The sequence below is a fragment of the Vicia villosa genome, linkage group LG7, assembly GCF_029867415.1.
Source record: "Vicia villosa cultivar HV-30 ecotype Madison, WI linkage group LG7, Vvil1.0, whole genome shotgun sequence".
In the NCBI taxonomy this organism is placed as follows: Eukaryota; Viridiplantae; Streptophyta; class Magnoliopsida; order Fabales; family Fabaceae; genus Vicia; species Vicia villosa.
The window spans coordinates 77127434-77151211 of NC_081186.1; the positions used below are offsets into that span (position 1 = coordinate 77127434).

General features: G+C 34.4%; 3 protein-coding genes and 1 non-coding gene across 4 annotated transcripts; 3 read left to right on the top strand and 1 right to left on the bottom strand.

The window, feature by feature from the left end:
- Window positions 1-2773: 2773 nt before the first annotated feature.
- LOC131620904 (expansin-A13) lies at window positions 2774-5805 on the top strand. The gene is made up of 2 exons (XM_058892090.1): window positions 2774-3590; window positions 5191-5805. The coding sequence occupies exons 1-2, from the start codon at window positions 3079-3081 to the stop codon at window positions 5498-5500; spliced, it is 822 nt and encodes a 273-aa protein (XP_058748073.1). The 5' UTR covers window positions 2774-3078; the 3' UTR covers window positions 5501-5805.
- On the top strand, window positions 4567-4638 carry TRNAH-GUG (transfer RNA histidin (anticodon GUG)). Its single transcript has one exon. It is a non-coding gene; the product is annotated as a tRNA-His (tRNA).
- Window positions 5806-9443: 3638 nt separating the features above from the next.
- On the bottom strand, window positions 9444-12170 carry LOC131620905 (protein ALTERED XYLOGLUCAN 9). The gene has a single exon (XM_058892091.1). It carries the CDS (start codon window positions 11782-11784, stop codon window positions 10666-10668), a length of 1119 nt encoding a protein of 372 aa, XP_058748074.1. The 5' UTR covers window positions 11785-12170; the 3' UTR covers window positions 9444-10665.
- Window positions 12171-17393: 5223 nt separating this feature from the next.
- On the top strand, window positions 17394-22139 carry LOC131620906 (autophagy protein 5). The gene is made up of 8 exons (XM_058892092.1): window positions 17394-17572; window positions 17773-17897; window positions 19254-19320; window positions 19701-19790; window positions 20626-20713; window positions 21099-21242; window positions 21434-21565; window positions 21715-22139. The coding sequence occupies exons 1-8, from the start codon at window positions 17471-17473 to the stop codon at window positions 22020-22022; spliced, it is 1056 nt and encodes a 351-aa protein (XP_058748075.1). The 5' UTR covers window positions 17394-17470; the 3' UTR covers window positions 22023-22139.
- The last annotated feature ends 1639 nt before the right edge of the window (window positions 22140-23778 follow it).

Consider the following 23778-nt stretch of genomic DNA (forward strand, 5'->3'; position numbering starts at 1 on the left):
TATCAATATAGTGAGAAATGTGTTAAAGTACTCTATGGATTCTTGATGCGTGCAAAATATATCTCGAGTAAAATTTCCATTACTAGACATTTTATATCTAGAAACATAATGATGTTCATCCAAGAGTTTCAACAACCGCCTTATTTAAGTTTTTGGACCTCTTAGTGCCTTATTGTTTCGATGTCAAACATTGTAAACTTGCTTAATATTTGTGATATTGTCGGGCTTCTTTCTTTCTAAAGTTGTGAGTTTTTTTTTTAGCAAAACCATGTTCTTTGTTATCTCAACAACATTTTTCTTTTCTTCTCCATCTAAAGGAATAACAATGAGATTATCTGCTAACTTAATATTCAATGGTTATCTACATCGATCGTACAACAACAATATACCGAACCACCTAAAAGAATATCCACATTTCCTTGATATGGTGTCAGCGTGTTTCAACTTTCTATTTATTTCTTTATACTAACCACATATTTCACAAATCATCACACCATAAGGTTGTCTTCCATTCCAATAATATCTCTCGATATCTATTCTAAAACATAACTAAACAACTTCCAAATTGACTCATTTAAGCATATGATCATGTAACATAAATGTTTTGTTTAGTGATAAAATACTTCCCAATAACAACTTTAGCAACATTGAGTTTGGAAACATTGGTTCATAAACCTCTAGTACATTAGCATCCGTACCAACAATTCCAGCTTTCTCATATGTTGGGTTGACAACACCATGACACACCATATCTACAACATTTGCACGTAAAAGAAACCGAATCAAACAAACACAAAAGGATCCTTTGGGACAAGGTTTAAAAGAATCTAAAAGCTTCCCTCAGGATGTAATCAAAACATTATCAAAATAAGAAAAATCAGAATATGAATTAGAAGAAAGAAATATAGATATACATTACCCATAATTAATTTAGAATGATGATGATGTTGATGATGTTGAAATACATATTGATTTTATGATCAAATACAATAATTAAATAAAAAGAATATATTTTTGTGAGGGTTTAAAAATATACGAGATAAAGTGTCGAATGAAGATTTAAAATATGATCACACGCGCTCCGTAAGCTTTCTTCTGGACGGAGTGCACCCAAAAGTTTCTTTCTAAAAATGAATAAAATTTAATTTTCTATGAAGTCCTAGAAAAATAATATGGTGTAATGATAGAGGCCATGATCCAATGTCAATATAGCAATTATTATTTGGAGAGTTTAACCTAACACCCCTAAAATTCTACCGGGTACCCCATACACATAGGATGATTCGACAAAAAAAAGTGAAATTATAAAAGTAAAACCGAATATTTCAGATTTTTCAAAACATATTGTAAGATTTCGGATATTTGACGAGTTTACCAGATATTCACAAATAAGCATTTTTTTTTTTTTTGCATTTGATTAGTTTTTACTAATTTTTTTATAATCATGAAAAATCTGGTATAAATGTATATGTTTTTGCATTTGTATTCGATACTAAATTTTTAAAATTTTACCGCATTTTTTTAAAAAATTGGTAGAATTGTTATGGTATATACCAGCGTTTTTAAATATTCGGTAAAAAATATATGACACTGAATATTTAGAAAATCTAGCAATATTGGGGTGACAACGAGAGTTTTAAAAATTCAATAGACATTTATTTTTTTAATTGTTTGATTTTTTTTGTTTTTATTGGTGAGACAAACAGGAAGAGATGATAGAATTATACCCAAATTGAGCGATATACTTCTTAGGAATGTTACAGAGAGCTCTAGCAGAGATGATGGTGATTGGTGACGACCATTTGCACACTACGGAGGGTAGAGTAGTTCTCACAGGTTCTCACCACAGGAAGATGGAAGATTATCGCGAACCACGTACGATGAGGTAGATTTGGTTACTCCAAAGGCAACAATGAAGAGGCAGAGGCGCGTGAGGGAGTTGCATACTCGGGCTGATGTAAATGACGATCATGATGGTTCTGGGATGAGGGGTTCCTTGGAAGGCCCTCTGACCTTACATTGCTGACTGGGTATGTCGATCATGTTGCTTTCAAATCATTGTAGAGAGATAGGTATAAACATTTTAATTTAAGTTAATTTTATGTATAAGTGGTCAATTGAAAATAACTTATGATTTATGCTTTAACTGTTATAGGACCGCATCCCATTGAAAGTCCCCCACTCATGGTCAGAAAATGAAGAAATTACCTGTCGTGCAGATGCCATAGAAGCTTAGTACACTTGCAGATGATGTTGGTCTACTGCCGCGGGTGAATTGCTCGTTCAATATGGTACACCAAAATTTCAAAATATTTTGTGGGTGCAAAATTCGCAATGAAATTTCCAGATTATTCAATATAAATCTCCATCAAATTTTTTGAATGACAATAAATGTACGGTAAAAACTCATACTTTTTTTAATTTAAATTTACAAGTTTCTAAAAAAAAAAATTAGTTATGATTATCAGATTTTTAGTTTTTCATGACTTTTAGGTGTAAAAATTTAAAGATAAAAATTACGAGGAGTATTATTAGCATTTTAAAATTAAGTAGGGGTGCCATATTGAACTTTAGGAGTAACATATTGAATTCTCTTCTATTTGATATGGAGTATGGACTTGACCTTTGTCTTACTGTCCATAACCTTCCATTCTCTTGATTTTTTGCTTAGTCCATAACCTTCCATTGTCTTGATTTTTTGCTTAATTCATAACCTTCTTTTTAATGATAATCTTCCCAATAATTAACACACACCTAAATTAAAATCACCAATGCCTTCAACTGCAATCTTTTTCTATCATCTCGATTTTACCCCATGTGAAACGATACCGACACAGAAGCTTTACCTTTCAAAATTCAAACTGTAATATCTCAAAAACCAACAACAAAGAAAACAAAAATACTCCTCCTAGCAAGCAAAGAAAATAAAGCAGATAGCACCGTCTCTGTCCCAATCCCATTTCAAATAATCAAACTGTAACCCATAAACCACACTCCATCACTTTCATTTCACTCTCTTTCTCACTTCTCACATTCCCTCACTTTGTTTCTTCTTCTTCTTCTTCATACTCCCCAGAAATGTCACTTACTCCCTTCTTCACAACAACACTAACCTTCTTTCTCATCTTCACACTCTCTTCAACAAAAGTAACCTCTCACTACTCCTCCTCATCTTCCCAATCACCACCTTCTCAACAAACCTCACCATCTTTCACCGAATGGCGATCCGCACGCGCTACCTACTACGCCGCCGTCGATCCACGTGACACAGTCGGCGGCGCGTGCGGCTACGGCGACCTAACAAAAGCCGGTTACGGTATGGCTACGGTAGGTCTTAGCGAGGCTTTGTTCGAACGAGGTCAGATCTGTGGCGCGTGCTTTGAATTACGGTGTGTGGAGGATTTGCGGTGGTGTATTCCTGGAACTTCGATTATTGTTACTGCAACTAACTTCTGTTCGCCGAATTATGGATTCACGTCGGAGGGAGGTGGACATTGTAATCCGCCTAATAAGCATTTTGTACTTCCTATTGATGCGTTTGAGAAGATCGCTATATGGAAAGCTGGTAACATGCCTCTTCAGTATCGTAGGTATGCTAAATTTGTAGTTGCTCTTTGATTTCTTGGTTTGCATTTTTGGAAATTGCTATTAGCTTAGCTTATTGAATTGTAACTGACACTGTTAGGTTTTGATTATGTTTTTGAGAGTGTTCTTGTGAATTGATTTGATATTTTTTTTAAGCTAATACAATTTTTTGAAATGCATGTCGCTTTTTACTGGAAATTTTAGTTTGCAATTGAGTCCAGTCTCATGTTTTGGCCTGATTTGTTTATGAATGGAATGTTTTTGTTTATTTTTTAAAGTTTATTGAATATTTTCATGTTTAAAGATGAAACTAAGACTATGTTTGAATATCGGAGCGGAACGGAGTGGAGCGGAATGAAGATTTCATTATATTGTTTGGAAGTTTGGAAATTTTAGGATGGAACAAGACAAGTTCTTCATTCCGCCCAAATCGGAGAAAAGAAATTCGGTGGTAACTGATGGAATGGAATGGAATCCATGTCATTCCATTTCACTCTGCTCCATCCGATTTTAAATGACTCAAACAATGGAATATCATATCATTTCATCTCTTGGTGCTCGGCTCCATCTAATTTCATCAATCCAAACAAAGCCTAAATGCGTTAGAGGAAAAGAGAGAAAGAGTCTTTTAGGTAGTTTTAATATTCTAGATAAAATTACAATATACAGGTTATTGTAGTTATATGTAGTTTGAAGCCAAATATTTGAAATCTTGGATGCTAGTTCCATTAATAAGGATTAAGCATTCTACAGCTCAGGTCCTCGACCACTGTCTAGTAAAAATTTTGTATTAGGATTTGAGCTGCCGTTCAGTCTGATGGTTGAGATTTGATTGGGTTGGCTGCAAAGGGTTCTGGTTGTACCTTTGTAAAAGTTAACAAATTTTTCAAGAGTTTTGCATGACTAATCCATATCCCAAGTTTTATGGAGTTTGTGTTTTGTCATTGGCTTCTTAATTGGTTCACAACTTCATTCCATAATGTGGCTGTAGTTTAGTGGTAAGAATTCCACGTTGTGGCCGTGGAGACCTGGGCTCGAATCCCAGCAGCCACATATTTAATTTTTTTTTGTTAGCCTTTCCAGTGCTAATGAAATTCTAGCAGTAAAGGGATGATAGGGACTTAGTTGATCTTAAGACAATTAAGATAACAGTAAGTTTATTTATCTCAGAAGAGCTCGGACTAATGACATGCTACTCTCAGCATTCTTGGATACATAGAATACAATTAGTTTTGCCATCTCTTCATACAATGTTATTGCTGAAAAATCTCTTGTAAATCCCTGTAGATTTAGGCAACAATATCTAATTTTGCTTGTAATTACATTAGAGCTGGGTATACTGTATACATGTAGCTCGCCTGTTTCGGCCCGTGACTAAACGGACTGGGCCGGAGAAGGCTACAAAACAAACGGTCCAAAAAAAGTATGGACATGTCCGCTCCATTTATAGTTTTATACTGTGATGGTGGGAAAGAAGATAAATGCACCTTCAACAGTCATTAGTCTACACCATTTACTTTTCAAAGAGACAAACAAACATATTGTACTTGAGTGCAGTAGAAATTATATTATTTATTTTGAATGTTATGTTCTGTTTTGGAGCAGGATAAAGTGCAGAAGAGAAGGTGGAATCCGATTTACAGTCACTGGTTCTGGTATTTTCATTTCAGTGCTGATCAGTAATGTTGCTGGCCATGGAGACATAGTTGCGGTGAAGGTTAAAGGGTCGAGAACGGGTTGGCTTTCAATGGGTCGGAACTGGGGCCAAAACTGGCATATAAATGCGTTACTACAAAATCAACCCCTTTCATTTGAGGTTACCAGTAGCGATGGGAAAACAGTTACATCATACAATGTTGCTCGTAAGGATTGGAGTTTTGGACAAACCTTTGAAGGAAAACAATTTGATTATTAAAATGTCAAATGAAGAAAACTTGTTTCAAGTAACAAGTGTTCTTCCCATTTCCGACTGTTTTACCCTTATATTATAGAAGGTCTACTTACTGGTGGTGGTGTTCCTTTACATTTTGATTCTTTTGGTTTTGTAGAAGGTAGATAGTAATTGATTTGGTGGTTTGTAATATTGTCAATGTGATGGTGTAACTTTCCATCTATTATCTTAGGAGTTTATTGTATGAAAATATACATTGTTGGTCAACAACAAAGAGGAATTTCCATGTAAATGCTCGAGGCTTTTATTAGGATATGTGATACTACTAACCTCATTTACAAGGATATGTGATACTACATGATCCAACACCTCTTAATGATAATTTATAGTCATTAAATTGCATTATACATTTTGGGGAAGGTGACAAAAATAACATGAAACTGTTTAGCCAAGTTAATTGCAGATGTATTGTCAATTTTCAGCTCCTTTGGACTCTTGCATTTAAGCTTCAACACATAATGAGCTCAACCAAAGTGCTTGGCATGCAAACTGTGATGCTATAAGATACTCTGCATTGCATGTTGAAAGATGCATATAACCAATATATTTAGTTTTTCTGAACTGTGAAATATAGGAGCACTCAGAGCACTAAATCACTATCTAGATACATGTACTCTTCCTCTCAACTTTGTCTCCACTCTTATCTGAAACTGAGTAAGCATCCACTTGCTACACTGCATTTTCTTTTGGGAAACACCATGACAACTTCTTGAATACCTTTTATAAAGATTTTTTTTGTGGCAATCATATGAGATCCCATATTCAAAAAGGATCACTCAGGAATTTGCTCACCAATCCAACATCAAATGTAATATCTGATCTTCTATTATAAACGAATCTTAAAGGTCCCACAAATTTATTTAAAAAATAGCACATACATATTTTTCTTCTTCTTTTGCCGACTTCAAATTCCTTCTACACTTGGTAATGTAGGATTGCAATTGTCCATGTAAAATCTCTAAATTACACCACCAATGTATACTAATTCTTTTGATGCAGTTCTACTATACCCTCCTCTTTATAGGCAAATTCAGAACTCATAAGCTATCCTTCTAAGACAATTATGCCATGACATTCCATCAACAATTATGCCATGACATTCCATCAACAATGTTGTTATTTATGTTTCCATTGGTGTTATTGTTGTTATCATTGTCACCATTGTTGTTTTGTTGACTGGTCATGGCGCTTTCAAGTATGGAAAGAGTTGTAGAAATAAAAACAAAAGTATCTTATTAACGCTCCATCTATTTAGCTAGTTGTTTTCTTTTCTCTGTTTTCCTGTTGTTTTTACGGGCAGCCATTTCTATCTTAGAATCAAACAACAATTCATCCTCTCGAGTTTTCCCTTATAAACAAACTTTAGCAATCTAATGAAATAAAATTATAAACATGTTGGATAATAGATAAAATTTGTAAAAATATAAACAAATATGCACAATTTCTTAAAATAATAAAGATTATGATATGTTTGTAATATCTAAACGTCAGTCCCTAGTAACAAATCTATTTTGATGAAGTATCAAAAATCATATTTTTATATCTCGTATCATGGGACTTGTGTGATAAACTTCTTTTCATTAGTTGTTATAATTTTAAGTGAAAATGGTTTTGGGAATTGATTTTGAGATAAACTATAAAACTATTGAAAGCAATAAACTAAATGTGATATAAACAATGATGAGAAGGTATTGGGATTAGGCTGTTTTAGCTTTTTTTTAATGTATTCTAATGATCGGTTTTACATAGTTTATCTATCATTCAATATTATCACTTGCCGCTCTTCGAATATTATTCATGTGTGAATAGTATCACAAGATCAATCATATTGCTTAATTGATGACCTCTCAATCAATTAATCAATATTATTGCATTATATATTGACAATACTTGTGAATGTTAAACCTAAATCTATCGCTACGTAGACGGTTACATGTTATGATTCTTCCGGGTGTCACATTCTTATATGGTATAATATGCTCCAGGAGATCCACCTAAGCCAACTCATCATGAGATACTAGATGAGAAACAGGCTAGGGCATATCATGTTATTGATGTACTGCTTAGGTGTTGTCGTATCATGCAGATTGAGCGGACGGGTATTGACAGATGACTCTTTCCATATGGCTCTGAGGCGAGAGGCGTTGTAAATACCATGATGGCGAAGGCTTGGGAGGCTCTGTAGTACATGAGACAATGTAGGAACATGGGGCACGAAGGCGAGGTCGAGTCATAGTCCGTCATACGCAGTAGATTGTTGTATTTGTACTTTTGATACATTTTGGGTTGTATTAGATATATCGACTTTGTTGTAACTTTTAGATTGAATTTATGTAATCTTGACTTATAACTTTATTATTGTCGTTTTATTCATACTTTAGTATTGTTGAATCTTAGAATACCTTTTAATTTTTAACTATTTGATATGAGAAACATTTACAAAATAATTTGTGATTACCGTCTGCATAAAATACGGAGATACATCTCCAAACACTTTACGGAAAAGTATCTCCAAAACAAACTATGGTTAAATAAAAAAAAGTACGTCCGAAAAATACATCTCCGAAAATTGATAGGCTTTTTGAGAATTGCATAGGGTGTTTTTCATGTATGTAGAGTATTTTAAGAGATTCCCTTACGCTATGTTTAGGAGTTTAGAGGGGAAGGGAGGGGAGGACTTTGAAAAATAGGAAGAGATGGGGAGAAAGAGTAGATAGATTTTAGTTTGGAGGGTTTTGGAAGATTTGATTTTCTTCGTAATACCAAAAACCCCCTAATTTGGGAGAACTCAAAATTTAGATTAAAAGATGGTTTTGGAGGGCTTAGACAAAATATTCAAATATAATTTTTGTTGTTATAGTATTTCAAAAAGTAAATATACATTAATGATAAACATTATTTTATCATTCTAAACAAAATCTTTTTTATAAAAAAAGTTAAACATTTCTCTATATTTTTTAAAAAAAAAAAAATTAATTTTCGAAGTTCTCTTTTCCCCTTCCCTCCAGACTCCCAAAAACATAGCCTTAAAATTAGAGTCTGAATTCGGTTAGGCCTTTTATTAATATCACCCTCCCTCCAGACTCCCAAAAACATAGCCTTAAAATTAGAGTCTGAATTCAGTTAGGCCTTTTTTTAATATCACCCTCCCTCCAGACTCCCAAAAACATAGCCTTAAAATTAGAGTCTGAATTCAGTTAGGCCTTTTTTTAATATCACCCTCCCTCCAGACTCCCAAAAACATAACCTTAAAATTAGAGTCTGAATTCAATTAGGCCTTTTTTTAATATCACCCTCCTTCCAGACTCCCAAAAACATAACCTTAAAATTAGAGTCAAAATTCAGTTAGGCCTTTTTTTAATATCACCCTCCCTCCAGACTCCCAAAAACATAGCCTTAAAATTAGAGTCTGAATTCAATTAGGCCTTTTTTTAATATCACCCTCTCTCCAGACTCCCAAAAACATAGCCTTAAAATTAGAGTCTGATTTCAATTAGGCCTTTTTTTAATATCACCCTAAGAACTCGCTACCCATTAGAGTTCATTTTTTATATTTCTATGTTTAATATTACATTCTAATATAATAAATTAATATTTAACTATTTTATATTTCAGTTTTTCACTTTAGTAGTTTAGAGAATATTTGCATCAAAGGAGTAAGAAAAAGAGAAATATGATAATGAAATTCTTTGCTCTCTATGGAACTCTTTGCTGTCAAGAGCTGATATTGTGAAGAAAATCTTTCTAAAAACAGCTAGCATTTTCTACTGCTAATGAAATTCAAGTAGCAAAGGGATGATAGGGTCTTAATTGTCCTATAAAGAGAAATATAATAACAGCAAGTGTAATTGTTCTATAAAGAGAAATATAATTACAGCAAGTGTATTTATCTCAGAACACCTTAACAAACTAAATACTTTTTCTCTATTATGAATATGACAAGCTGGTAGCTAATCAGACTAATGACATGCTACTCTCCAATATTCTTCTTGAGTACAAAGGGTACCAATTAGTATTGCCATCTCTAGTACAATGTCATGGCTGAAACATCCCTACTAAAATTTTGTATATAATAAGGGAACAATGAATAGTTTTTGCTAGAAAGTACTACATTACAGTCGGGTATACGTGCAGCTCGACCGTTTAGGCACGCGGACTAAACAGATAAGGCCGGAAAGTATGCCCGCGCCTGCAACATTTTAAGTTATAACTCTGCAGGACGAGTAGCTAATGAAGGAACTTGTGGGTAACAAGATATAAATACTTCCCTAACAGTCATTATTCTACACCACTAAATAAAAACTGTAGAATTTGGTGTGTCTCATACCGTTAGTATAAAAAAATGAATGATCATTCCGAGTTTTGACGAAAAAATCGCCTAAACTCCAGAGGTAAAGTGATTCAACCTTATGACATCATAGATCAATGAAGCTGTTAAGCCCTGAGGTTATTCCTACTCATGTCAGCAAAACTTCATAAGCCTTTTATTGATTACTATATATTTACACATTAAGAAAGCAAACAGTTGTTTCAAGGTTGATCTCAGCAATTAACTAGTCTGTTCCACCATAACACAGCATGAAGATGACCCAAAATGAAACTAATAAACATAAACCATTATATATCAACATGCAACTACATTCACGTTAGCATAAAAAGAACTAGAAATGAATCCCATTTAAATTGTGTGGTTACTTAAAAGCATGTATCAATTGTTTGTACAGAAATTTTTGTTTCCAACTTTGGTGACTAAATAATACATGAGCTGTTTGTTAGCATACAGTGGAAAATACAAAGGAAAACAAAAGAATTTCAAATGTGCTCTGCTATAAAAATCACTCTAAAACTAAATGACTGTAAGGTCCTAAACCAACCCGGCAAAAATTTGCAAGCTATGATCGAAGAAAAACTCTGCTTCTAATAATCAAAGTCATTACGTGTATCCTACCATGTATATCTCCCTTACCATAGAAAGCCAAGCACATCATCAAAGAAGGAATCAATGCCATATAGCAGATGTTTGTTTACATCTCATCACGCAACCAGCCAACTCTCTAAGGCGTAGCTTCCTGTTTAACGCTCGGTGCAACTATATAAATTTTTGTTTTGAAACACAAGCACGGTAAGCTTTAGAGCTTCTGATGAGATTCTATAAGCAATGCATTGAACATAACATGAAGTGCAGCTTCATAAACAGCTTCATCATAATGCATTCCATCATCTGTACATTTGATTCCACAATTCAAACTCAATGATCCTATATCAAGTAGTTGAAATGGACCACCGAGCTCCTTCAATATACTACTCTTATGAACCTCCCTCTTATACTCACCTTGCAATACATCACTCATCCTCTCCCTCTTCATTTGTGTATTCAACATAGAGTTTATCAAAGTCGGCATACCTAACCAAAACAAATGCGGAGATCTAACTGACGAAACAGATCCCGTCGCAGGTTCATCGTTACCGAATTTCGGTGAAACAGGCAACATTGATGCCACAGAATTTTTTAACAACCTCAACAAGACACCGTAATCAGACGCATTTGTAACATGTAGCATGTGCCATAAACCAGAACCCATCACCAAAACATCAGGATACAAATGTTTCTGCTTAAACTCCATAACTACATTAGTCAAATTATTAGGATAAGGTGCCCAAATAAAATCCAATTTCAAACCCAACTCATCAACAACAATGTGATAATCACTATGCCTTTTAAACAAAAAACTCCTAGCCGATTCGACCCTCTCCGAATCCAAAACCAAACTCAACAAAGAAAGTGTAAAGATTCTAGCTTGTGAATCCCCTGCAACCATAACCCAAGACCCATTAAGCAAATCCAAAACATCATTCCTCTTAAGCCTCTGAAACTCACACGATTCAACAGAATTCATTCTACTCCAAGACCAAAACTTGTCATAGTTCAAAGAATTGTTATTCAAAAAAGGTTCAAAAACCTTACTTGGCATAACCTCCCAAGCAATTTCATGAAGCAAAGAAACACACGAATCACGATCTTCAACAACAACAACATCGTCAACAACAGAAGACGATTTAACAGATGTAATGAAATCAGAAACAGAAGGAAAATAAGGAGTTAAATGAACACCAACAGCAAGAGTAATGAAAAGTGCACCACTAAAGAATAGTACTTTGTTACGACTCAAGTGCCAACCAGCCATACCCATTGGAACAAACAACACAACACATGCTGCAAATAGCCCCAATTGAACAGCACCAAACATTGTTGGAATTTTCCCTTCTCAAAACTCACATCTACACAAATCAAAATTGGGTTTTTCAGGGTGTTGATTTTTTAGACTGAGATCTGAAGAAAAATTGAAACTTTTCTCCACCCAGGAAAAAGGGGTGACAGTGAAAGTAGGTGGGATGAATTATTCAGTGGATTGTGAATGAAGGTAAAAAAAATTGATTTTTTTTGGGGAAAACTAGGTGATTGTTGTGGTGGTGATGGGAACGTGATAACAAGAGAAGAATGAATTGAAAAAGGAAAATGTGAAGAAAGAAGAATTGTTTACTTACAAGTTACAACGGAATACAACACAACGCCAGTCCGAATCAAAATCGGTGGCCAATGATTATCAATGTTGTGAGTCATGTTGCATCTTATTTTGTCTCAGTTCAATGTTTATTATTTTTATATCATATTTTTCTAATTTTAATTTTTATACTTTTTCTTTTATAATTCAAATTTAATTTTTGGCTAAATTTCTGTTGTTTGAATAAAAGAATCAATTTAAATATAATAATATGAGAAAGGCTAACTAATATCCTCAACACAATGATTAAGACTTGAAATTTAAAATAGTAAATTTATCTTTCTAATATGCGTATTTAATGTCTTGAAAATTGAAATATTAAATTTTCTATAAAATATTTTCTTTTTTTTGGAATGCTTAATCACTGCCTTGAGGACACTGGTTAGCAAGACCCTAATAATATTAACAGATGTCATGTCATAAAGAGAATTTCAATAATCATGTATTGAAAAAAATACATAAATAATCACGTTTCTGAGAAAATTACATAAATAATCATATTTCAAAAAACATTAACATGCAGTAGCCAAGTGAAATGACGCATATATTTATAGATTGGCCTAAGACGCCATCCCACATGGCGTATACACTTCCTTCAAGCCATGTGAGATGACGCCTATTATTTAATTGTGGGAAGAGGCGTCATTTGAGATGGCTTCTATATGCAATCGTGTTTTCTATAAATAAAACATCTATTTCTTCAACATTGTTCACATTTTCTCACATTCTCTTCTCATTTTCTCCTTCTTTTTTTTGCTTCATGACATCTCCTTTGATTTTTACGAGAGATGGTTACGTTATTTTCTCAGACATCAAACCTCTGATGAAAATGAAAATTTGGCACATTCATTCAATGGAGCGTCTAAAGAGAGAATTGATGCCATGGTTAGACTGAGACATCAAAGATGGTGAACAAATTAGAATGATCCAGAGAAGAAGAAAAACCACCTCACTTGCAATTGGAAAACCTCATAGTTGGTTGGAGGAAGTCAAAACATAAAGAGACGTAATCTCGATGATGCACGAATTCGATGAAATTGTTTTGACGGTTGTAATTTCTTAGCTATGTTGTTGCGTTGTTGATGTTATCTTTATGTGGCGTATGTGTTGTTAGTTTATATGGTGTTTGTGTTGTTGTTTTAGTCGTTATGACATTTAATGTCTTGTTTGTGTTTGGTATGTTGTAACAAATGTTCGTACTGAAAAACATTTCGTTGAGATAATAAAAAAGTGCAGATATTATAAATACAACTTTTATGTTGTCAAGCTAGTAGCACGAGTGGGACAATCTTTTTGGTTGTGTCCGGCATGACGGTATAAACTACACTTTCTTTCTAGCTTGTCAAAGGAGTCCCTTTCAGTTGTGATACGCTTGCTTTGGGGAGAACTTTTTTTATTCCTTCGCATTTGATCATTGTGCCAAATTATTTCCCCTTCGTACGTAGGCCAATAATCTGGTTTTGCTACCACTAGAAAGCCATTGTTGTATATGTTGAGCAAAGTCTCCGCCTTTTCATCAAGTAGTAATGCATCTTGATGAGCATACGTACATGTCGCAATGACATGAGAGCAAGGCATACGAAATGCTTGAAACTTTCCACAATCGCACCAACCAGATGGTAGTATAACCATAAACTCTTGTCTTGGCAGCCTCTCGTTGTGGTCGAGTGTCTCTTTGACAATGAAGTTGCGGTTATGTCGGTCGATACTTGTCACATGATAAGTGTTGGCTTTGGCACCTTCTGCCTTAATAAATTTCATGCTGTTTTCACTCCACAGTTGTCCCGATTGTAACATAACGTTCCACATTTCACCTCTTTTTGCAAACAACAAAGCCATCCTAAAATATGTTGATTTCACCAAAGCGGTTACTGGGAGGTTTCGTATGCCTTTGAAGACATCATTCATTGATTCAATGATTTGTTGTCATGTGAAACTTCTTTGACATACACTCTGTATGTTGCGGTTAGCCTAATCATACACTCTGGGTGGACACACTTGATTTTTTACCTATCTGCATTTGTTCGATCTACCTTAAAATCGACAAATTTAACATGTGAAACTTTTTTACAACTCGCACACAATTTTCTTTTGAAGAAAATTTGTCTTTCTCTTTTATATTTTCACCTGACTGCATGTAAGAGTTGCAGAAAACATCCGATGACGGTTCATCTCCGCCCATGTTGAAGTTTGCTATGTGCGAGGTGGTGTGTAGATTTCATTTGGAGGTATATCAGGTAGCCCATCATCTTCGGAATCATCGTTGACCATGTTATCAAACTCTAACTCTTCATCTTCCTCTTCTTCGTCAACGACATCTACTTCAGCTAGTTCGTCTTCGATGGGATCAACCACTTGTGACTTAATTGGTTGTGGCAACTAAGGCTCTTGGAGCATAATGTACAACTCAATCGAGTCGTACTTATAATACTAATGACTAGCAAACATATTTTGAAGTTCCTCGTCATCTTGAACCTCTATCTTATAAAATTTGATTTTGTTCTCATAACAAAATCGGATGTTGGTAGAAGATGTGTGACACTGGACCTCGTTCAAGTTTGACTTCTAGATGTTTTTTGAAATACAAGAAATTTGCTTTTCTATTAAAACAAAATCAGATATTGTTGGTGTTTCTAAATAAAAATCCAGATTCATCACAATGGTATGTCTCACCATTGAAATGTGCACTGATAACATATTATGATGCAGATGACATTTTGTTTGCGTGTTTGAGTGTTTGGGTGTTTTAGTGTCGATAGTATATGGTTCGTGCAAGAGAATAAATAGGTGTAGTTGAACAAAACAAGACAAATTTGCCTGGCCAAACAAAAGCCAAGTGGAATGGCGCCTCCACTATAAAATGCCCTAAGGCGCCAAGTGAGATGGCGATTCCCTTGTAGGCCTGCACACTAGCTAAATTCCATAGCCTGCAACCATATCCTACACACTAGCTAGATTCTCTAGCATGCACACTGGTCTGCACCCTAGCCTGTCCCATGCCACTTTGAATGGCGCCTCTCTTATCCTTTACATGTAGTCGCCATCTCACTTGGCTTGTAGGTGACACGTGCTCTGCATGCAAACAACTCACCTCTATACAAGTTCGCCTATAACTACAGGGTTGGGGTATGCAGAAATGCATTTAATATGTCTCAAATGTGGAGCCGTGTGAGGTGTGCATTTGAGCCGCATCAGAATCACAGTAACACATTTACTCCGTATTAGATACGTAATCAGGCATAAAGTGTGTTTAAGCCATATCAGAATGCAGAAATATGTTAAGTGTGTATCGAATATGCAATCAGGCACACAATACACTTGAGTTGTATCAGAATTGCAGAAAAGCGTTAAGTTTGTATCAGATATGCATTCACGCATTTTATCTTTGTTCTTCTTTATTGAGCATTCTAGTAGAAAGAGAAAAAAATAATGATACAACAGAGGAATAAATCCTCATCATCATTAGTGAACAATACAAGAGGCAAATGTAATCCATTATGAGCAAGTAGACGTGCCAGGAAGTTGATCTTCTCGTTTGCCATTTATGCCTCTTGATGAGAGTGTAGAGAAGAGCTTTTGTGGGAATAGTGTGAGGAATCTCATAATAAAAATACTCCAAATTTGAAGATTCTCTTACTGATGTGGAACTTGTTAACTTTTGGAAGCTTTCTTTGCCATGGGAGACTTTTGAATCAACATCCTATTGGTAATTTCTATTCTCATTTGCCCTATTACATTGTTTCTTATCCCCGTATAATCTCTGTCTGATTCTTCCTCTTCTTCAAGGTTAAAGCCATAATACTCCAAGAATTTTGTTATCAAGTCACCATATGGCAACCGCATATTCTTTCTCTTGCTCCCCATCATGTGATAGATCACCACACTAGCTCAATTTGTTTATACTTTATTAGCAAGTAACCAAACCATATCAACATCAGTTTTGGTTAGTTTTCCAAAGTTGTGTTTCCTTGGAATAATAATATGTGTTGTCACATAATGAGTGAGTCGAATATCTAGGTGCATTTTGCCCACTGTAAAGGAAAAAGGAATACCAGAGTTTGGATTTGCTAAGATGGAGACAACAACAAGGACATAAGAGAAATCATTACTTGCTCAATTTGTTTATACTTTCATCAACTTTGCACTAAAATCTAATACAAGGAATATTACAAATATCCGCGTACTCTTTAAAAGATGGCCGGATTTGTTGTTTCCGTACCTCGTTGGTGAAATTTCCATCTACATAGTTGAGGTTAGAGTAGAACATCTTGATCAAAGTAGGATATTGTTCTACTAGAATATCTCAGATGAAACTTTTCGACATTGCTTCATCGAAGAGCTTCAGAAACTCACACTTTTCAAAGATCTTTTCTACCAAGTAGTAAGAATGAAGAATTTTCGGTGTTGCACAATCTCTGTTATACCTATATTGTTGCTCTTGTAATGAAAAAGTATCTGAGAAGTAGTTTGGAGAAGAAGTGCTTCTAGAGGAGCTGACCCTCTTCGGAGCCATGATGATATTGAAGATAATAAGTAGTATTTCACACACAAGCAACTAGAGAAATATGAAGAAAGCAAAAGATGAAATGAGATAAGTTCATGCGTTATAGTAGTTAAATATCGCTTCTAATAGATTATTATCCCTTATAATTGATTAGAGTAATTAATGCCATAAACTCTGATGATTGATTACTGGTGACATACACTTAATGAAGACACAATCGATTAAACTATTATGATGAATTGATTATGTGACGTTTAAAATTCAAACATCGCCTAATTGATTAAACATATACGATAATCAATTACTTGATCTAAATTCAGCCTCCTTAATTATATGTCACACATGAGTCGTAGGTTATTTATTAACATTGAATTGAAGTGGTTTATTAAATAATTAAAGTTATTAGAGAAAAATAAATATTAAAATACTTTTTTATTAATTGCATTAATACATATAAAAATCTAAAATAATATGTAAAAAGAAACAAAGAGAATAAGTTACTAAATAGAATCTCCAAATTTCGTGTAAAAAACAGATTCTCTGATTTATATGATTGCTTTGATTTTTAGGTTATGCAGCCAGCAAGATTCGGATCAATAATTCCTGAAAAATAAATAAATCAGTTCACTAATAATTAATCCAAATTTATTCAACAAAATTCCAAATAACAAAGCTGGATTAACATATAAAAAAAGCCATAATAAAAAGAAAAAGTAAATTTAAATAAACTTAAATAACAACAAAAATAAATAATAAAATAACACAGAAAGAAAAATAAAAAAGAAGAAGAAGGGTTGCAGCAAGAGTTTGAAGTTCATCAAAGACTGCACCGACCGAGAGAGAGAGAGAGAGATCGATCTGAAAGAGATGAGTGAAGCGCAGAAGTTCGCATGGAAAGGGGCAATTCCTCTTCAAATTCATCTTCATGAATCCGAAGTCACCACTCTTCCTCCTCCATCACCCGCTCTCGTATGAAACACCCTTTTCCTTTTCCTCTTTTATTTCCACTTCAAGCTTGGATTTTTACATTATGGGGTTTTCATTTAAAACCTAAAAATGTTACCTTTATAGTTAATCACTACATGCTTCTATTCAATTGAACTTTTTTGGAGTATTTATTTATTTGCAGTTGATTGTTGTTTTTAACATTATGTTTGTTGTGGTTTTAGGTTTTGGCTCCTAGGATAGGGTACTTGCCTTTGTTGGTTTCTATGTTGAAGCCTCATTTTAGTACTGCACTTCCTCCTGGAGTAGACACAGTTTGGTTTGAGTACAATGGATTGCCTCTCAAATGGTATGCTGTAGTTTTTTTTATACTTTTTTTATGTTTAATTGGTGTAGAGATATGGCATTGTCCTGGATCAGATATAGAGGGAAGAGTAAGTACTCAAATTGGTCCTTGAAATTGTAGGGCTGAATCAACCTAGTCTCCCAAACAATCAATGTTCCAAAATGTTAAAGTTTGTTCTTTAGTGTGAATGTGTTATCAAATGCGTCTTTGACATTATTCACTTAGTTTCGAATTTGTCTTTGATATTACCAACTTAATGTTATTCTAGTTCTGTAAATAACAATGGGGGACAAATTAGAATTTAGAATAAAGTTTTACAATTTTTGGGTTGATTCTGAAATATGATAGTGTGAGGGACTAGATTGATACAGTCCTACAATATCAAAGACCAAATTTGATATTTGCTATAGTACAAACTTTTGTCGATGCTAGTATCAATTTGTTTACCCTTTAATATCCCCATTATTTGGTGTTTAAAACATTTTATGGTTGCTCATTCATTAGCAAAGGCGGCCAATTCTTGGGCTAGACGTAATGTTACTCATAATATTCCTCCTTGTATTGATCTTTTAATTCATAATGAAAGAAGTTAGTTTTGCTTTGCTCAAAAAAAAAAAAAAATTTTATGGTTGTTAATGCTACCTTATCATTGTTATTCAGTTATTAGTTATGGTTGGAAATTCTGTCTTCATTGTGGTCCTCCACTAGCCGCCTAATTACAACATTTGGGCTGCCTTCTTTGCAATCTCCAGCTCCTTCACTGTGTTGGGTATGAAGGGTTGGGTTTAGTCTCACGTTGCCTAGAGATATGGCCTTTTTATTTATAAAGCCCGGGCAACCCTCAATCTACAAGCCATTTTTGTAAAGATGAGTTGACCCTAATATAATTAAAATATAGGATAGTGTCAGAGTCTATTCTAGATCTTCTGTTGGGCTTCTAGCATTGTCCATACTTACAACTCATTGGGCTCGAGCTTGAGAGTGTGTGTCGGAAATTCCACCTTCATTGCAGTCCGCCCCTAGCTGACTTATTGAGGCATTTGGGTTACTTTTATTGTTGCCTCCAGACTCCAACACCTTCATTGCGTTGGAACTTGGTTGAGGAAGGGTGGATTAAGCCCCATATTGCCTAGAGATATGACCTCTATAGTGTTTATAAAGTTTGGGTGGCGGGTGGCCCTCCCCTTACAAGTCTTATTTGTAAGGATGAGTTAAGTCCAATATATAATCTAAGAGTTACATTGCACTAACTATTTATTTTCTCAACAAGAAACATGTCTGCAGCAGCAAACATAGTATATAACTCATGGAAAGTAAAGTTTTAATCTTGGAAAGTTTTTTTTGCCCTGGTTTGTACAGGTATATACCTACCGGAGTTCTTTTTGATCTTTTATGTATGGAGCCAGAAAGGCCGTGGAATTTAACAGTAAGTTATTTTGATTTTCCTCTAGTTAATTTAATTGAGCATCTCATTGATGTAAATGTTTCAAAATGAAGTCTTTTATTAGCATAAGGGTAAAATGATGTCTTCAGTGAAATTTGGATTGGAAGAAAACTTCAAATTTAAATTTTATCTTGTTTGTGCTGTTCCTTGAACAATCAAGAAGAAAATGCATGGAATTTGTTTTGGGAGGGGGATCATCAAATAAAAAGGTTAATATGTTAAAAATATTCCGCTGAAATTCCAAAAGGTACTAGTGCAATTATTAAGATTGATTCACTACAAAGTACAAACATTTAATGGCATTAAGAAATTATTTTTCCAATGCATAGCTATATTCAATAGCTTTACTCTCTGATATGTAGGTACACTTTAGAGGATATCCAAGTAATTTATTGCTTCCATGTGAAGGTGAAGACAGTGTAAAATGGAGCTTTATTAACTCACTGAAAGAGGTCAGTTGTGTGATCTTTTATTTCAATGCATGTACATTTACGATTTACTTGTTTGATTAATAGCATGATGCCTCATGCCCATACACGACAAAATAGCATTTGATAGTTAGTATCTGCACATATGAATCACTAAACCGATATTGTTGATCGCGGAAGATAACAGTTTGTTCAAATTCTCCTATGTTACAAAGCCTCTATTTGGCAGCTTTTTGTACTAAATAGCGTAGCACCGAACAATAGCGATTGTTGATATGTTCAAATTCTGCTATGCTGTAGAAGCTAGGTGATAACACTGCTAAACAGTCTCACTTTAGTCTTTTAAAAGGGTCATTGTATAGTATGAGGATAGTAAGGGAATTACGATGTGAATTGCTAGCGTTATGGTTTTAGAAGTATAAGATAGCATAATTAGAACTTGGTTAATTTCAGGCGTATTTATTGGGGACGGGTTACGTTCAGGTAAATGAGAAATGTTTCGAGACCAAGTTAGTGTTATAGTTGTTGAGCAACCTTGCTGTGAAATGCTTTGGTGAGTTTAGTTAGCGTTTTTCTGAATACATTGCTGCAATAATGCACACATTTACTACTCCATTGGTGGTTTAGTTAAAATCTATGTACAACTGTTCTCCTCTTTCATTTTTAAGAATTAATTTTGGCTTAAATTTGTTTTTACAAATATTGGAAGAAACTTCAATATTTGCAGCCCGTAACATATTTAAGCCATTGCCCATTAGTTTTTAAGAAAATGTGTAATGTCATTTCGATGGCAATACATGTGAGTTGCTTAGTGCTTTTATCATCTCCGAGCTTGACTGGGTTTTAATTTTTACTGTAGGCTGCATATGTTATAAATGGAAATTGCAAGAATGTCATGAACATGTCTCAACCTGATCAGGTGGAGCTTTGGGGCTCTGTTTTAAATGGTATGGTTATTAATTGTTTGATGTTAATGCCTGTATACTTCATACATTTTTATTTTTGTTCTTCTGTTCATATTCTACAAGTAAAAACCGTTGCAATTTGGTAATATTTCATTTTAGGGATTTAAGGAGAGACAACAAAATTCATTAAAAGTCACACGGTTAATGATAACATACACTTCCAAGAACAAGTTGCATAATATATATAATCAATCACATATATGAATGAACACTATTTTATCATACAATTCAGAAAGGATAAGTAACAAAATGTAATTCAATAGAAGAAATCCGGAAAACACAGTCTATATCTGCATAGGTAATTTTTGGAAAATAAGTTTATTGCTCTCCTCTCATGGGCTTTTGTCAACACTCATTTGCATGACAGGTAACTTGGAATCTTATAGACGGGTGTCCTCTAAGCTTAAGCTTGAAACTTTTGACGAGCAATATACAGAAAATATTGATTCAGTTTCCACTAAATCTGAACAAACTACCGGGGATGCTGAAGCTGTTGGACAAGTGAAGACAAGTGAGAAATATCAACCTGTTTTTAAGCCAATTTGGCGTTCTGTTTTCTCCCATTTCCTGTTCATTTATGGTCTGATTCATGTTTACCTCAGCTTTTTGGGCGTACTTTTGACATTGGCGGCTTCAGTTGGTTTCACACATTTTCCCATCCATATTAAACTTACTTTTGGTTAACGTTTACTATATTGTCAGGTAGGATTCCTGTTCGCTTATATTTGTGGACTGTCAACGAAGATTTTGATGATTTTGAAGATGCTCCAAAAATTGATAATTGGGACAAAGTCTCATATATCAACCGACCTGTTGAGATTCATAAGGAAGATAGTAAGTCACGTCTCATAGGAAAAAAAAAATCCTCCATAAAGTTTTTATGTTGAATATCTTCCATGTCTTTCTATATTCTTTATTTTATCTGTAGATGGATATGGTGGTAATCCACATTCTTAATGTTGCATGATGGTCAATGGATGCAGGTAAATACTTTAGCTTAACTGATGCGGTTAAAAGACTTCTGCCTGAGTACTTTCCGGAAAGTTCATTTGTCAACGAAGGAGATGCAAACATAAACCAAAGTGAAGGAGAAGAGGGAGAATGTACACATGATCCAGCATCATCTGGCCAAACACCTGAGATTGCAGAAATCAAGTGTGTACGCATTCAAGGAATAGAACCGAGCTCGGAAACACCTTTTTCTTGGGTGGTTAACAACTTAATGAATCCTGAGTATTTTCTTCACATGTGTGTTTGTTTGAAAGTTTCAGAGGCCAATGCTGTGCAGTAGGGATAAATTTAATTATTTTAGTATTCTATTATACTGAAAAAAAACAAAATGCAATTCTTTTGTATATACATGTACAGAATGGTTTCATATTATATTGATTTCCCAATTCGTTTTCAATTTTACACTCCAAAGTGTAATGATAGTATATGTTTATGTTACCAGATGATATATTTTTCCAAAAATCCAATCAAGGGCACTATTTGTAAATGTAAAGGGTGGGTGGTCTGTACTAAATATTGATCCATTTGTGATGTGTTAGCTAATTAGTTTAGACCAAATATATTTGAGTGTAAGTATGATGCGCTCATTCAGCTTGCTTTCATTAACTGATTTTTTTTCATTCAAAATAAACATACACTCAACAGCTTTAGAATATTGAATCAGTTTAGAATGTTGAATCAGTTGTTTTAGATAGGTATTTGAGTAAGAATAGTTTAGATCTATGCCTAGCATCAAAACTGACAGCAAATGTCAGCTTGAGTCTATAGCAGCTCTGATTGCAAATATAAAAGCAAACTGTTGCATCAATTTGTAACTATCTATTTATTTAATCAATAGTTAAAATAGAAAATGGAAAGTGCAACTTTAATTATTTTAATCTATTATGGTATCACGAACCTATCGATTTGGTTTGGACCGTCCATTTATATACGCATCAAGTCCAATAGTGTCGAGTGTAAGGAGGTGTATTAAAACACGAACCTATCGATTTGGTTTGGACCGTCCATTTACATACGTATCAAGTCCAATAGTGTCGAGTGTAAGGAGGTGTATTAAAAGAATCAAGTTTCACATATTGATAATTCAAGCTACCCACTATTTATATCCACGCACCAAATCCAATAATGTTGGATGTGAGAGGGTGTAATGGAAAAAACTTAAGTTCAATATTAGTTAAAGATATAGCTTACAAAAGATTTATATAGAGTGACACTCATCACCTTACAAACCGCTTTTGTATGAATGAGTTAGGTCAAACTCTAATTCTATCTTGGTATCAGATTGTTAGGTCATGATCTAGGTCCGTTCTATGGTTGTGATACCACCTTAATTGCAATCGCTCCTCTTCTGCTCATATCTTGACTACTCTAACACCGGTGATCACGAATTCTACTAAAGATTCTGGTTGTCTTCATTTCTCTCTCAGAATCCCACATAAGCTTGATGAAAAGAACTTTCATCTATGGCACCAACATATTGAATCATATATCAATCTTCATAATCTCATTGATTTCATGGTATGTACTCATATCCGTCTTCAATTTTTGGATGATGAAGCTCGTACACTGGAACTGTGAATCTTGAGTGCTCACATTGGATACAAAAAGATCAGACGCTACTCTCTTAACTTCAGCCACCACTTTCAAATGAAATTCTCTCGAATGTGCTTGGTTGTTCTTATGCGCATCAACCCTGGGATCGTTTATTCAACTACTTTCAAAAACAAACTCGTACGAGAGCACGTCATCTTAAGGCGGAGCTTCATGTGCTAATTCTTGATAGTTTCATTGTTCAAGAATATCTTCTCAAGGTTCGCACTATTGTTGACTCCCTAGCTTTAATTGGTGATGCGATTCCACGCTCTCATCACATAGAAGTGATCCTTGAGGTTTAACTTCTGAGTTTGCACCATTTGTATCAGTTATTGAGGGAAAATTTGGTCTTATGGATCTAGATGAGGTGGAAATACTGCTTTTGGCACATGAACTTTGACTTGCAACCAACCAATTCCAGACTTAATCTCCCTTAATCTCAC

Bases quoted from the DNA above. Each gene is read 5' to 3' on its own strand.
- LOC131620906 (XM_058892092.1), top strand. From the start codon at position 17,471: ATGAGTGAAGCGCAGAAGTTCGCATGGAAAGGGGCAATTCCTCTTCAA. The intron at 17,573-17,772 runs GTATGAAACACC...TTGTGGTTTTAG, and splicing joins CTCCTCCATCACCCGCTCTC to GTTTTGGCTCCTAGGATAGG. The intron at 21,243-21,433 runs GTGAGAAATATC...CTATATTGTCAG, and splicing joins TGTTGGACAAGTGAAGACAA to GTAGGATTCCTGTTCGCTTA.
- LOC131620904 (XM_058892090.1), top strand. From the start codon at position 3,079: ATGTCACTTACTCCCTTCTTCACAACAACACTAACCTTCTTTCTCATC. The intron at 3,591-5,190 runs GTATGCTAAATT...GTTTTGGAGCAG, and splicing joins ATGCCTCTTCAGTATCGTAG to GATAAAGTGCAGAAGAGAAG.
- LOC131620905 (XM_058892091.1), bottom strand. From the start codon at position 11,784: ATGTTTGGTGCTGTTCAATTGGGGCTATTTGCAGCATGTGTTGTGTTG.